General features: G+C 35.0%; 1 protein-coding gene and 1 pseudogene across 1 annotated transcript in view; both read right to left on the bottom strand.

Annotated features, from left to right (window-relative positions):
- Window positions 1–157: 157 nt before the first annotated feature.
- Window positions 158–16,017, bottom strand: part of CCDC73 (coiled-coil domain containing 73) — a 111,752-nt gene continuing 95,892 nt past the window's right edge. Inside the window, exons 14-17 of the mRNA XM_005890875.3 lie at window positions 10,658–10,835; window positions 8,088–9,590; window positions 5,114–5,247; window positions 158–370 (exon numbers count right to left, since the gene is read on the bottom strand). Coding sequence (XP_005890937.2) covers window positions 158–370; window positions 5,114–5,247; window positions 8,088–9,590; window positions 10,658–10,835 — 2,028 coding nt within the window. The remainder of the gene's footprint in view (window positions 371–5,113; window positions 5,248–8,087; window positions 9,591–10,657; window positions 10,836–16,017) is intronic.
- LOC102276436 (splicing factor 3B subunit 6 pseudogene) lies at window positions 14,107–14,697 on the bottom strand (annotated as a pseudogene).

Here is a 16,017-nt window from a genome sequence, read left to right as displayed (position 1 = left end):
ATTGAGTGAAAACACAACAGTAATATAATTTCATCAAAGAAAAAAGTTGGTAAAGTGAGTACAACTATAAAGCTTTAGATATAAATTGTATTCCAATTGATACCACATCAATATTTCAACTAAATAATTCACTCTGAAAGCATTTATCAACATTATTTTAATCTGTTTTTTCTGCCATCTCTTCTGCTTTTCTTTTTTTAGGTTGGTTGTTATTTTCTAAGCTTAGAAACTTTTCAATTTCATTTATTTGATTTGTTACCAAGTGCTGCCAGTCATCTTCACCAGAAGACACATCTGAATCAGTATTTTTAATCTTGATTGCCTGAAAATGGCTTTGTAGTGGAGTTGATTTCAGAGGCTTTGTTTTCACCTAGGAAATACCAAACTTGTTTTACCACTGAAATTATTACTCATTTTCTAACCAGTCATCAATAAGCATTTAAAGAAAATCCTTCAGCCTTTGCAATTAGGGGTATGTGATAAAAACCCACTGTTGTCTTGGCTATTTTCCAGCTACCACCCTAGTAATTTTGGCACCAAAAAAAAACTATAAACTGTGAATTTGTAGGCTTATGTAGTAGCTCTTTAAGATCTTCAAGTAGTTCTTCAAGATATACTCCAGAGATACCACAAATGTTTTCTTAAAGGTCTTAAGCTTTCTTTGAAAGAAAACATATTTAAAACAATGCAGATTAAAATCTGTTTTGTCTGCTACTCCCCTGCCCTTCCCAAACAAGTCTATGTTTTGTATCTTCTATCAAGGCTGGGGAAATTTTTAAATGCCAACGGAAGTAAACTGCCATATAGAAACTGCCTTTTACTTCAGGTTTCCTCTTAGGCTTCAGAGCGTCATTGTTGGAGAAACAGGAAAGCGCAATGAGGTGTTAAGTTGGTGTGTTTCCAAGGCACCACATTGGGTCACACTTCTAATACTGTGTTAAAGAAGTATTTTGAAGGTTTTTTCTGAATATAAAATAATTAACTACAAGTTTAGAAAACAGAAAAGTGTAAAGAAACTAAAAATCACTAGTAATCCACTATCCAGAGAGACCTGTCAACATTTTGGTATTGTTTGCTATTAGTCTTTCTGTTTTTATCATCTATATTTTAATGTTGACCATGCTGTAGAATTTTATATCAGTTTTTCCTTCTGAATTGTTTCCTATACAATACAGACTTCTCATAAGCAAATGTCAGTGCTGCAAGACACTTCTTATGGATGTGTGATAATTCAACTAGGACCTATTGTTGACATGTTTCCAGTTTATCCCTATCAGAAATAAATTTGAGGGCTTCCCTGGTGGTGCAAATGGTTAAGACTTTGCATTTACACTGCAGGGAGCACGGGTTCAGTTCTTGGTCAGGGAATTCCCCACAAGCTGCAGGGTGTGACAAAATTCAATTTTTGAAAAAAATCTTTTATGGTCTTCTTAGATTCTCAGATAAAATCTTTTCTTGAATGGGAATATATTTTTGAAGTACAGAACAGAATAAGAATTTGATTAAAATTACCCAGTATTCACCACCATTAAACATTTTGATATAAATATCCTAGACTCTTCTCTATATATAGTTTTTAAAAATCTGGATCATTTATATGATTGTCTATGCTGGGTTAAAAACATTTTTAACATTTCCCTCTAGAAAGACCATGGCTCCATCATACTCCATGTTCTGTAATTTAATATATTGTTGGACATTTGAGTTGTTGGAAAATGTTTACTGTTATTAAGCTATAATGAAGGTCATTTGTTCATAAATCTTTGTGAAGATCTTTGAGTACTGCCTTACATTAAAGTATTTTCCAATCTGTTAAAAGTGGCATATTTTTGTAATGTATTTTCAAAGTGAGATCATACAGTAACAATTTTTTAAACTGCATTTAAATATTTACATTTATCTCAGTTCCCTAAAGGATGTGTCCTTTTGGACTGCTCTGTTTGGTTCCTGCGAATTCTAGTCAACCGCCAGAGTCTTAGCCTCTGATCCTTAGTGATGCTGGGTTCATGTCTGTCTCATTGCCTATGTTTTTGTGAAATAACAGATGAAAACAAAAGTATCAACAAAGGACCACCAGGAGACCTTAGGCAATTCATTTAACTTCTGTGGACCTCAGTTTTCTCATCAGATTCTTTTAGTTACAAAATGCTATTCTGTAAAGAGTAGCTGGATAAAATGCACATAAATATGTATTTTTCATAATGTCTGGCTTGTAAGTGTTCAACATACCTTGTGTGGCTCACAGAGCCAAAATGAATTAAAGTCATCCATGCGTGGGTAGTGTGTCGGCCTCATGCAATACTGAGAATAGTTAACAGAAGTAGACCAAATCCAAAGCTAGGTTGCTACTAATTTTGGAGTAAAATGATTTGATGATCTGTATGACATAATGGTCCTGTTTTGCCAACAAAATGCTAGAAACATCTTGGTGCTTTGACACCAAGTACAAACTACCCAATTTCCCAAAATCTGTATCTTTTGACTTGATGGAAAAAGGAGGGAGACATTGACACATTACACTTCCCTTTTTCCTAGTTAGTGGGAGGGGCAGAAGCAAGGATTGGCCATAGAGAGAAGCAGGATATAATTTTAAAGTTTACACTTGTCCTATTTAGCTTAACTTAGGTTTTGCAGCCTACAGCAGTAATTCTAGTTATACACATGTTGCCATATATCTTTGCTCCTTCCTTTCCTTCTTAAAAAATCACCTCTTCACCTCTTTCTGCCTGACTCAAAAGATCTGCTCTTTAGCCTAAAATTTTCCCCAGCCTAGTAGCAGTAGTCCTCTTTCTTTAAGCCTGTGGTTACATTTTAAAATTCTGAATGAACCTAATACTGAATGTGTAAACAAGTGACTGCTTACTCTGGCCCCTCTCTCCCATCCTCATTCCTGTGTGTAATCAAGATTGCAGCAGGCTGCCAACCGAACCCCCTCTAAGAATAAAAAAAAACCACATTACTCTGGATCTACAGGAGAAAAGTGAATTAACTCATAATGTAACTACCCAGAATTTTACAAGACTGATGTGGACAGTATACATAAAAATATGTTGAAAAAGTTAAAGAACTTATATTCCCTTTCTGGTCATAAGTCTTCATAAAATTCACTTTTCGTTTAGAACAAGAGTTGGCAAACTTTTGCTGTAAAAGAGCCAGAGTAAACATTTTTGGCTTTGTGGGCCAAGTGGCCTCCCTCACAACTGTGTCACTAACACAAAAGCAGCCGTAGAACTACAGGTAAAGGCATGGGTGTGGCTGTTCTGATAAGCTTTTATTGTTGTCAAAATCAAGGCAATAGGCTGCATATGGCCCATGAGCTGTCATTCAACAGCCTGTGATGTAGAAAAGGATAAGTAAAAGAGGTTAGATTGGTCTTGTTTAATCCAGGGATCACAGCCTTTTCAGTAGACTAAGCAAAAGAGCTCACCTGCTTTTAAATTTGTCCCATATTAAATGTTAACTGGTAACCAAGCATCAGCTGGGACAATGATACAGCGCACACTACTTGACACCAAGTGATGATCACTTTTCTAAACAGACAGTTGGTGTGTGTTCCCCACACCAGTATTTTTAGAAGAGACTTTTCTATTAACAAAAATTGAGAAGAAAAATTGAGAATGTAGCATGTAACAGCCAAGATACCTAGTCTAAGTCCACTGCAAACTGTTCTTAATGCTCTGGAAAATTATTTCACATTTGTGTCACTGCCTCAATATGGTTTTAAAGCTGTTGTGGGAATATTTCTTCAAAATTTTAAATTTTAGAAATTCTTAACTAATTACAGAAAAAGCATTAGGGATGCACTACAAAGAACTTATCTATTGGGTTTTTTTCTTTTTTTTTAAATAAAAATGGGCTTGAAAGGGCGATGTGAAATTTCCATCATACCCTTAAACTGTTTGAAAATAGAACAATTATGTTAGAAGTGTTAAGTATTCAACCCAATCAGAATGGATGTCTACCTTTGATACTCAAGCCTCTTTTTGCTTTTGATTTGATTCTATGACTGACCCAATTAGCTAAAGGTCAGAACTTAGATTTCCCAGTGCCTAGTCTACTGTGCATTAGTCACCACAGTTTAAAGATTGAACATTTGCACATCAAGCTGAAATGATTTGGTTTTGAGCTCAATTATGCAAAGGTGAAAAACGCAGATCCTGATTTTAGTTTAAACTTTCCCAAAGGGACAGTTAGGCTACCTTACTTGAGGTTTCTCAAATTTAAAAATGGAAATAAAATGTACTATTAGAAACTTACTCATAAGGCTGTGTTACTGCTATAATTTTCACTTTGTAACAGTGCTCAAAAAAGTTGTTTAATGTGCATCTTTAACATTTAAAATATACAGTGACTATGCAGTTGCTTTTTTGTCATTTTTCCTAACCTTTTTGGGTTCCTTATAGCAGCTGTATTTGTTTTTTAGACTTTGAACAATACAGCCATTTTTGCACTGAAGTTTTGCACACTTAAGTTTAAAACTTAGAATTTTCCAAAAAAACCCAACAAAAACCTGTCGATTGTAGTTAGTTGCTTTTCATATGACAAATGGACTCTTGGAGCCATATAACGTCTACAAATACTTTGCTTAATATTTATATCCATACTTGATATCATATACTTATGAATATTTGATCCTTTCACATACTGTGTTTTAATTGAAATAATTTAAAATAGACAAATTTCTTCCTTTGGAATAGTCAATTTCTGAAAATAATATAAATTACCTTTAAGCACTGTTAAAAACAACTTAAGACAGCTTTTATTATAATGTAAAATGCTCAAATGAGTCAACTATTTTTTAATAGTTTAAATAAGTAAATGCTCAAATGCCACTATTCCTAAATTTAGGTGACTAAAAAATAGAAGTACATGATACACTACCTCACACTCTCCTTCCCCAAACAGGCTGGATTATATCTATTTGATTTATACACTGTGACTTTTTCCTGCTGTTTTCCATCAACCTTAATTGTGAAAAATGGTGCCATGTTGCCCTCTTGATATTATTTTGGAGATCAGTTAGGTCTTAAACCATCCAGATGCATACAGTTCTACACATATCTGTAGAATTAGCTCACTAAGGTCTGCTCGGCAATATTTTTAATTGACTTACATGTTCTGTGGGAAAAGAAGAATCATAAAAAGTCTTTGCAATTGCATTCCTCTCTTCACTGGGCTCTCCCCTGGGATCTGGATGGATACTTGAGTTATTCAAAGTGTCAGCAACTCTGTTAATGCTGGTAGTATCTGGTTGACAAAGAGGAAATGACAACTGAATTTTATTCTCCAGGGACTCATTTTAGTGACTAAACTTGTTTTTCTCTGATCCCATGCTTTGGTATTTTAAAAGTAACAATTTCTATATTCTTATATTGACTACTGGTTTTCATAGACTTTGCCCTTACATTAGGTACTTCATTTCAGAAAACATTTTATTGCTACTTTCAAAAACCTGCTGATTTCACATTACCACCAGTGACACAGTGTTAGGATCTTCTCAAACAATATAACATACATTAAAATGTTATCCTTATTCCCCTGGTTACTGGACTGCCTATGCATATAAACATTTATATAGTAAACATCTTACTAATACAAAGGGAAAAGTCTGAACCAACTGAAAGATTTCTAAATTATATTTAAAAAGAAATTGACTATAAGAAGGCCAACAAAGGGCTGTCTAGTAGGGGGTCACTGTGTTTTAATAAATAGATAACAATTTAGAGCAACATGTCTTTGAAGGCTAAAAGATATTTAGGAGTATCTTTTATGAGTCTGAGTATTTCACAAGTTGTCATCTCTCCTTGCATCCTATCACTGAGATTTAATTTAGAAGGAAAGACTTGTAAGAAAATGGTAAATGTTAGACCTGTCCATTGACTAACAGCATTAAACTGCTGCATTTGACAGACAAAATTAATGGAATCTGAAGTTAATGCATTTTATTATATTAGGAAAATGAGTTTGTGAAATGAGATTTTACAGTGTTTTTGTGTTTTGTATTTTTCCCTAATTACTTCTCCATTCAAATAAGATATACTTGCTTTGCTTTTAATTCCCACTTCTTTTTAAAATTTTCTCAATTTCCTTTTTAAAAGAAGCCTGTTAAAGTCAGAGGGGCCATGCAAAGCTTTCCTAATAAGCCATATTTCTGTAATGGGTCTAAATGCATATTGTTAAACAGGCAAAGAAGAGAGAAGTCACTCAGTCGTGTCCAACTCTTTGTGACCCTGTGGGCTGTAGCGCATGCTCCTTGGTCCATGGGATTTTCTAGGCATGAATACTGGAGTGGGTTGCCATTTCCTTCTCCAGGGGATCTTCCAGACCCAGGGATCGAACCCAGGTCTCCCTCATTGTAGGCAGATGCTTTACCGTCCAAGCTACCAGGGAAGCCCCAAATATTTCTTTGAGCCCCCCTTTTTTTGGGTGGGGGCAAGAATACTGGAGTGGGTTGCCATTCCCTTCTCCAGGAGATCTTCCTGACCCAGGGATTGAACCCGGGTCTCCCGCATTGTATGCAGATGCTTTACTGTCTGAGCCACCAGGGAAGTCAAGGCAAATTTCCCTAAAAATCTAAGGCTGTCTAACAGCCCCAACAACTTAAACATGTTGAGATTGCTATTAGCAAATAAACATTTTTATTATTATTATACTTCTTAAACAGTGATTATCTTTGTTACATTTATACAATACCTATACATGAGATATACTGCATTTCTATTTTAAAATGTCTTTAATATGAAAATTTTAAAGTACATAAAAGTAGAGAGAATGAACCTTAATGTACTTCTCACCTAGTTTCAGTACCTTCAATATTAAGTCATGTGTATGTCATCCATTTACCTCCCCATCCCTCTTTTTTTATTCTGGAGGATGTTTTTATATCATGTGGTAGTCTTTACTACACTCTAAAGAATAGAACAGTCCCTACAATCTGAAATATTGACTATTTGAATGTATCAATATTGATCTATAACTATTAAGGGATTCAATTTAAACTGTTTCAAACAATATATATCAAGGATATGAAAGGTAATGTTACACCTCACTATGACTTGGGGCTTTCCTGGTGACTCATGGTAAAGAACCTGCTTGCAATGTGGGAGACCCAGGTTTGATCCCTGGGTTGAAAAGATCCCCTGGAGAAGGGAAAGGCTTCCCACTCCAGGGTTCTTGCCTGGAGAATTCCACGAACAGAGGAGCCTGGTGGACTATCATCTATGGGGTCACAAAGAATCAGACACAAATGAGCAACTAACACTTTCACTTGGCTTCCCTGGGTGGCTCAGGTGGTAAAGAATCTGCCTGCAATGCAAGGGATCCATCCATGTTCCATCCCTGGGTCAGGAAGATCCCCTGGAGAGGGGAATGGCTACCCACTCCAGTATTCTTGCCTGGAGATGCCATGGACAGAGCGGCCTGGTAGGCTACGCAGTCCATGGGGTCGCAAAGAGTTGGACACAACTGAGTGACTTTCACTTCACTATTACTTGCCAAACAAAAAAAAACAAAGAGCTGGATTTGTGGTGCTAGTGAAGGGACAGACAAAACAGAAAAATTAAGGAAGGAGGGAAAAATTAGAAGAAAGCAAGAGAAACTAAAACAGTTCTGAGAGAAGGAAGCTTGTTTTGTGTGTGTTCTTAGTATAGAAAGAAAAGGAGTAAACATGAATGCAGGCAGAAGCCTTATCAACAACTTTACTGCATTTGCTCTAGAAAGTAAGACAAAAAAAAAGAGACTTGGATTAGGTAGATGGTCCTAATTTAAAATTAATGACACAAATGTGATTGTTTTTGCTAATTTCAGTTCTTTGATAATGAAAAGGATTTTTTTTTTAATTTCCAAAATGCAGCTGACCTCTGTACATGTTATGTTGATAATACTGGTTCAGATTTAAATGAAAAGAAATCTGCTTCCATTTAAGTAAAACCTTTCCTACTTTTATATATATACATACATATACAGAGTCTTTAGGTTTAGGCAAAATAATATATATAGTAATATAAATTTTCATATTAAACAATCTGGAAAATTTTTACCAAGAATAATAAGTAGAAAAGCAATTTTTAAAATAATTATTTTCTTACCTGGTCCAACATCATTCCTGGCCTCATCCACACTAACATTTTTACAAAGTGTCATCGAAACAGTCTTTTTGTTTTCTAACAGACTTACTGGTCTCTCGTTCAGCAACAAAGGAATGCTAGATGTTGAAGTGCTCACTGTTTGACTTTCAATTTGATTTACTTTTGACCAAGAACTAGGGCCTAAAAAATTCACATACACTAGAGTTTTCTCAGTTTTTTTATCTGAAGTTGAAAGATCAAAGGCTGACCTTCCACTTATGTTTACTAAATCTCCAGATGGCTTTATGTGAAATGAACATGATTCTTCCAGCTGTCCTTCACTGTAAATTTTTCCTGAAACAATGTCATTTAATGACTCCGTTTTCTCTGTACTATTTAACAATGTATGCTGTCTTTCATTAGGGAAGTAGTCTTTTTTTTTAACTTCAGTTATCTGATTCTCATCAATCTGACTTTCTTTATTGGAAAACTGCATTTCTGTGGAAGTTTTCACATGACTAGCAGTTTTCATATCTTTGGCTTGTGAAGCATCTATATTCTCATTGTTAATTTGAAGATGGGAAAGAGTCACATTGTTTTCTAGATACCCCAAACAGTTCTCAAATTGACTGTTTTGCATATCATTTAGATTTTTCCATATAGTTCTTTTCCCAGGGCTTGAGTTGGGTGTCACCAACATAGGCATGATATTAACAATTTTATCTGAATTCTTTAAAAGTACATTCAAATTGTCACTGAAAACAGCAGAAGAAATGGGGTGGTTGATTGCTATATCACAAGGAATAGCTAGTTGAGGTTGCTCTGAAGGACCTTCACCAACTTGCTGAACATCTGAAGTTTCTTTAAATGGCAATAGGCTACGTTCACTTTTTTTATTTAACAGTTGGGTCTGTCTTATTTTACATTGTTTATCATCTAACATAACATTATTTGAATCCTGTAAACTATATTTCTGAGGCTGGACAAGATTCCTTTTTATATCTACAGAAGAATCCAGATCTGTTTTGATTTGGTGGCTATTTGTAATTACCTTCTCTGTGGTATTTTCTTGAGTCCCTGGAAACAATCTCAACTGTTGTCTGAATGGCTCATCTTCAGAAACATCTTTTTTATGATTTGTATGGCAAGCCATCTCATTTAAAATACTGTTAAATGATGTGCTGTTATTTTCAACCCCCAGATGTGTATTTGCATGGTGAAGATCTAATCCTTCAGTTCTTTCTAGATGGATCTTTTCTGTTTCCATTGATGAATCTGCCACTACAAAGGGAATACTTGGTGATTTAAGTTCTGTACACTCATTATCTTTCTCCAAGTCCACCTTGTTTTTTATTTCTGTAGTAACCACTTTTGTAAAGTTGGTAATATCCAAGGTTTGTCCTTCACTAATTAATTCTTTTTCTATGCCGAGGGTTTTGCCTAGGGATATTTCACTTTGGTTTTCATCCTGTGGCACAACAATATCAATTTTATTCTTGGAGCTTTTTTCAAAAAGCTGTAAGTCTGTTATAAAGAGAACACAGTAAAATTTTGGGTTATATACTAAAGCCTGCTTTTATAACACATATTAACTGTTTTTAAAAAATATATTTAATTTTAAATATTTCACTGGCAAGCTATTATACAAACATAATGACATCAGTTTTACATAAATAGTGAGTTCCCTTTAATAAGCATGGTAAAATATTTGGTTCTACTTATATTAAATTTGTATTTCATAACAGAGAAAGTAGTTTTGGTTTAAAAAAGTAAGTTGAGGGCATTACAAACTGGTTATTTCTTTAGTCTGTTACTTCCTTTTGCATATACAGTACAATTCCATACAAACACACAGCTGATTAGATAAAAATTAATTTACACTAATAGTCATATTGTAATTTCTCTTATTACCTAGATCCAGAAGTTGCCAGCTGGTTTCTTTTCTTCACTTTTTTGCTCACTACCTTGTAAATATTTTTAAAATCTGGAATACTTTTGGGCAAAGTGTACAGAATATCTACTTAAGATATTAATTTTATTCATCTGGGTTTTAACCACAGATTTCAAAATTTCAGTATAGTTACAATAATCTGTAGGCCATGAAGGGTCTTTTTAATCCAATCATTCTCTCTACAACATCCCCACCAAGTGGTTGTTCAGCCTAGGTTTGAACACCTTCAGATTACCTTCTTTAAACAACTCTTTTTCAATATGAATGAATTAGTCAATTATTTCAATGGTTACAGAAAGGTAATCTGAACTAAAAAAAGTGCTCTAGAATTTGGTCATCAAAAGGTTACTAGTAGCTCAGAGAACAGTCTCAGCAAAGAAATGAAAGCAGAAACCAGAATGCAAAAAGCCAACGAGTAAGTGATGAGAAAGGAAAGCAAAAATGTGTTTTTTCCCCTGAATACTGACTATTAAAGAACAGCTCAAAAGACATACAAGTCCTTTTGTTAAGACATACAAATGGAAAAGTATTTCTCCAATTATACTACTAGGTCCTCAAAGCGAAGACTGAAATTGATATCCCCCTGAAAGACCAATATAAAAATTAGAAAACATCAATATAACTGGGTTACCTTTATTACCTATAATGATTTCCTCTAAAAATGGGCCTTCTTTTGTTTCCCCTTTTTCTTTGTATTCAGTGTCTAAACAACAACTCTTGGTATTTTCTTCCCTTATTTCTTGCCTGGAATTATATTTCTGTATGATGGTGTTTCCTGATTTTTCCACTGACATTTCAGTGTTTACTTCTGGAAGATTCTAGTGTAAAATGGAAAAGATTCCTTTAATGTAAAAACATATTGTTAAAAAGCATAAAATATCTGACAAATTTTGTTAATGAAAGTGGAATCTATATTTCAGTTAATCATCCAGCAATTTGTATTTGAAAGCCAAATGACTTTTTTACTACATTTAATATATTCCTCTTTATAACAAGATCACTCTAAGTTCATTTAAAGTCTATCATATTTAAATAAAATGGGAGAGCCTTAGATGTTTTCAAACATGCATTCCACATTATTACAAATACCACATATTAAGAATCACTCCTTTATTAAAAGCAAAGTAGTCATGGCAGGCAAATTGTTTTGAGTGCTTGGTGTTTCTATGTATCTTTAAAATAGTGATGCAATTCAACATCTTTTTATTCCCCCAAAATATTGAACATTATTACATGGAAGCACTGCACTAGGCTTTGGGATACAATGATGAACAAAATATAGTCACTATCCTCAAAAAATTTATGGTCAACTGGGAAAGATAGGAAAAGAAATAACAGACAATTTTAATATAGATGGGGATAAGGAAGCACTCCAGGGAGAAGAAATGGCATTTACAGATGTTAAAAACAAGCAGAACTATAGTCATTTCATGTAGTTCTACTTCATGGAACTACCTGTGATTTACTTCAGCATGAGCTTAGATGCTGTGAGAAGAATGGGGAGAAATGAGTCTTGAGCTAGGCCTAGATCATTAAAGGCCCCCAAAGAGCATGCTAAGGAGTTCAGACTCTACCAGGAAGTCAATGAGAAGTCACTGAAGGATTTTAGATAAGGTTATTAATATGAGCTGATTGGAAAGACCATTCTGGCTACAGTATAAAGAATGGATTGTTTTCCAAACTTCACTAATTAAAAACTGCAATAAGAAATAAGTATGTCTCATAACACAATGAGCATACCCACTCAATGAGATACATTCTAATGTTTTCTATACTACATTAGTTTATTTCCTTTTTAAAAGAATGCCAGTCATAAACTACTAGGCTGATTTCCATGAATCACTAATAAGTTGCATTTGGTATCTGACAAACACTGAATTAAGGGGAAACAATACATGAGGTAGAGAGATGCATCAGAAGAATGCCACAGCAGTCCAGGTGATATCAGTAAAGTTGAAAAGCCTGAAGAGATGCATGAATTATGTACTGAGCTACTATCAACTGTTGAGTGACTGGATATAAAAACTGAGAGGAAAGTCAAGACTGACTTGCAGAGGTCAGAGTGGGTACCTAAGAGACTGGTGAGTGTTATTTACTGAGCTAGAAAACAGGAATAGGAGGTTTAGAGAAAAATATCATGAGTTCATTTTGAATCTCTTGAGTCTGAAGAGTTAAGACAAAAAGGTGGAGATGTCTAGTGAACATTTAGATGTACTGATTGGGAGCTTTTAAGAGAAAAATTGACTTGGAAAAACAGGTTTGAAGATCGCTGGCAGATAGACGGCAACTGCAGACATACTGGTTGATGAGACTGATTGAGAGTATACTCTGAGAAGAAAGAATAAAATGCTAATGAAAATCCCCAAAGGAGAGGCAGGGAAAGAGAAACTTGCAAAAGAGAAGTTTGCAAAGGAGATTGAGAAAAATAGTATGATAGTTGCCAGGAGCTTTGGAGTTGGATAAATATAGGTTCAAATCCTGTTTCAATACCTACTGTGAAATCCTAGAAGGATACTTACAGAGTTGACATGTCAACATCATGTGTTGGAATAGCACTGGTCCAATTATACACAGGTTTCCTTCAACAGTAAATACTCTAGTACTATACATCTGCAGTTGGTTGAATCTGTGGATGCTGAACCATCAATATGGAGGAACCATTTTTATGAAAGACTGATTATAAGTTATATACAGATTTTTTACTGTTCTGAGGGTTGGTGCCCCTAACCCCTGAGTTGTTCCAGGGTCAGCCATATTAAGAGTTAACAGTGGTTTAAAATAGCAAACATTTACTATCTCATCTTTTAGATGGATGAGGAATGGCTTGGTTTGATGGTTCTGACCCCGGTCTCTCATGAGTGTCTAGTCAAGCTATCATCTGAAACTTGGGGCTGGAACTTCTGCCTCTAGAAGGCTCACTTACATGGGTAACAGTTGTGTTGGCTGTTGGCTGGAGTGCCCAGTTCTCTTTTATGTGGCCTTTTATCCTCTAGGGCGTCTCCACTATATGGGCTCTCTGGTAGGATAGCTGGGACTTTTTTATATGTCTCAGAGAGAGAGAGACGGAGAGAGAGAGACAGACTGAGAGACAGGGTGTTCACCCAAGACAGAAACCACAGTCTTCTTATAACCTAATCTCAGAAGTAACATTGCATCACTTCTGCTGTAGTCTATTAACTAGAAGCAAGTTACTAGATCCAACTCCAACTCTATGGAGGGTATTACAATAGAACATGAATACCAGGAAGTGGAAATCACTTGGTGTCACTCCTTGGTATGTACCTTCCAAAAATTAAAACTAGAGATTCAAACAGCTAGTTGCATGTCAATGTTCAAAACAGCACAACAGCCAAAAGGTAAAAGCCCAAGTGTCCATCAACAGAAGAATGAACACACAAAATGTGGTATATTCAAACAATGGAATTCCACCATAAAAAGGAATGAAGTGCTACAACATGCATGAACTCTGAAAGCATCATCTAAATAAAAGAAACCAAACAGGACAAATATTGTATAATACCACTTATATAAAATATATAGACAAATTCAGTGTCAGGAAGTAGATGAGAGGCTACCAGGACCTGAGGAGACAGGGAAATCAGAAGTTATTGATTAATGGTTACACAGTTTCTGTCTGGGATGATGAAATTTTGGAAATAGACAGTGGTGATGACTATACAACATTGTAGCTGTAATTAATGCCATTGAGTTATAATTGTAATTTTAAACTTAACACTTTAAAATGGCAAATTTTATGTTATATATTTTACCACAATAAAATAAATTTCTAAATAAAAATGGTCTACAGAACATCAGAGAAAGTATGATTTTATTTTAGTTTTTAAGAAGTACATATATATGAATGTCTATTTGTTTCTATACAAACTGATGTACAGGAAAACTCTGGAAGTCATATACCATAATTTTAATAATTTCTGGGTGGCTGGGGTTATGCATGATCTTCACTTTCTTATTTTATTTTATTTTTTTTTTGTTGTTTTACCAAAAGCTACAAGTTTATTAACATAATATATTCTAACATATATCAGTTTCAAGTGGGTCTTTTTCAATCTCAAATAAGAAATCACAATATTCAGCATTAAAAAAAAAAAAATAGTGGTTTTAGTCCAAAGTGAAAATGCAGAAAACGTTTACTTTGGTGGATCTGTGTTGATGCCATATTTCTCCTTAAGGAGCTTCAACTGTTCTTCCTTCTTCTTTGTGTCCATCTTCTGAAATGCCCTGTTGGCATTATAGTACAAAACCACAAGGTATCTGTTACAAACATTGAATCCTGACAGGTGATCACATGCATTCTTGGCATCAAAGATGTCCTCATAGATCACATAAGCTGTTCCTCTAGTTTCAGGTGTGTTCCCCACTCTGATTTGACGAATAGGTCCATATTTCCCAAATATATCATACATTTCTTCAGCTGTGATTTTGTAAGGCAAATTTCTTATATACAAAATCTGATTTACTTCTGGTGGAAGTCGAATGTTCGCCCTCTTGGCCGCTTGCATCGCCATCTTGGCGGGCTGATGAAGTTACAGCAGCAAAGACTTGAATTTCTCCACACTCCTCTGGAGCTCGCTTACTTTCAAGCGCAACAAGGCATCAGATACAGGACATCAACATCCAGACCCCGCCGGAAGCTGTTCTAACTCGACGCACTTTCTTATTTTAAAGTGTCTATACTATCTACATTTCTTAAAAACATGATTTATAGTCCGATTAAATAAAATAATGCTGATCAACTTCTTATGAAGGAAGTCTATATTCATTTTATAATCAATCAGAAGTAGGAATTACTTGCCACTTACAAGTAATATTACAAGCTATAGTACATTTATGAATATTAAAACAGCAATAAATATCTCCTGCCTGAACCACTTCAGTATTCTCCAAGCCGGGACCTGTGTCTTAGCTTTGTCTCACTGTCTAATCATATCATCACCAAAATGATATTTTTAAAAAAGTAATCTAATCACTTTACTCCCTTGTTTAAAATCCCCCAAATGACATGGTCAAGAACAAAGTTCCACGAACAGTCTATACAGCCATTTATAGTCTGTCTTCAGTCTCTTCTCAACTCTTCTCCTGATACTTACTGCACTGCTAGCAACCTCTACAGCAGCCTCGCTAACAGACATCTAGTTTACATACTGAATTACGATATTTCACATTTCTGATTCTTTGCTCATGCTATTTCATCTATTTTAAATCTTTATCTGGAAATTCTTAGTTATTTTTAACAACTCAGCTAAAATTCTCTTGCCATGTGAGATCTACTCCTTACATGCATGCTACGCTATGCTAAGTCACTTCAGTCGTGTCCGACTCTGTGTGACCCCATAGACGGCAGCCCACCAGGCTCCCCCGTCCCTGGGATTCTCCAGGCAAGAACACTGGAGTGGGTTGCCATTTCCTTCTCCAATGCATGAAAGTGAAAAGAGAAAATGAAGTCGCTCAGTCGTGTCCAACTCTTAGCGACCCCATGGACTGCAGCCCACCAGGCTCCTCCATCCATGGGATTTTCCAGGCAAGAGTACTGGAGTGGGGTGCCATTGCCTTCTCCACCTTACACACAAGTAAGGTGAAAAAAAATACATAATGCAAACACTAATCATAAAAGATGCAGTAGCTTACTAATACCAGACAAAATAATATTACTAGGATAAGGATGGACATGTTAAATGATAAAAAGGTTAATTAATCAGAAAGTAATAATAATTATAACTGTGTATACATCTAATAACAGGGCTTAAAAACACGTGAACAAAAACTGACAGAACTGAAAAGAGAAATATAAATTCACAATTATAATTAATGATTTCTCATTGACTGACAGAACAAGTACACAAAAAATCAGTAAGGATAAAGAAGATTTGAACAATATTATCAACCAAACTGACCTGACATTTATAAAACATTCCACCAACCAACAACAGAATATACATTCTTTTCAAGAATATATGAAGTATTTGCCAAGACAGACAA

This window comes from Bos mutus, chromosome 15 (genome assembly GCF_027580195.1).
Source record: "Bos mutus isolate GX-2022 chromosome 15, NWIPB_WYAK_1.1, whole genome shotgun sequence".
Lineage (NCBI taxonomy): Eukaryota > Metazoa > Chordata > Mammalia > Artiodactyla > Bovidae > Bos > Bos mutus.
This window is presented reverse-complemented; position numbering and strand designations above follow the sequence as displayed.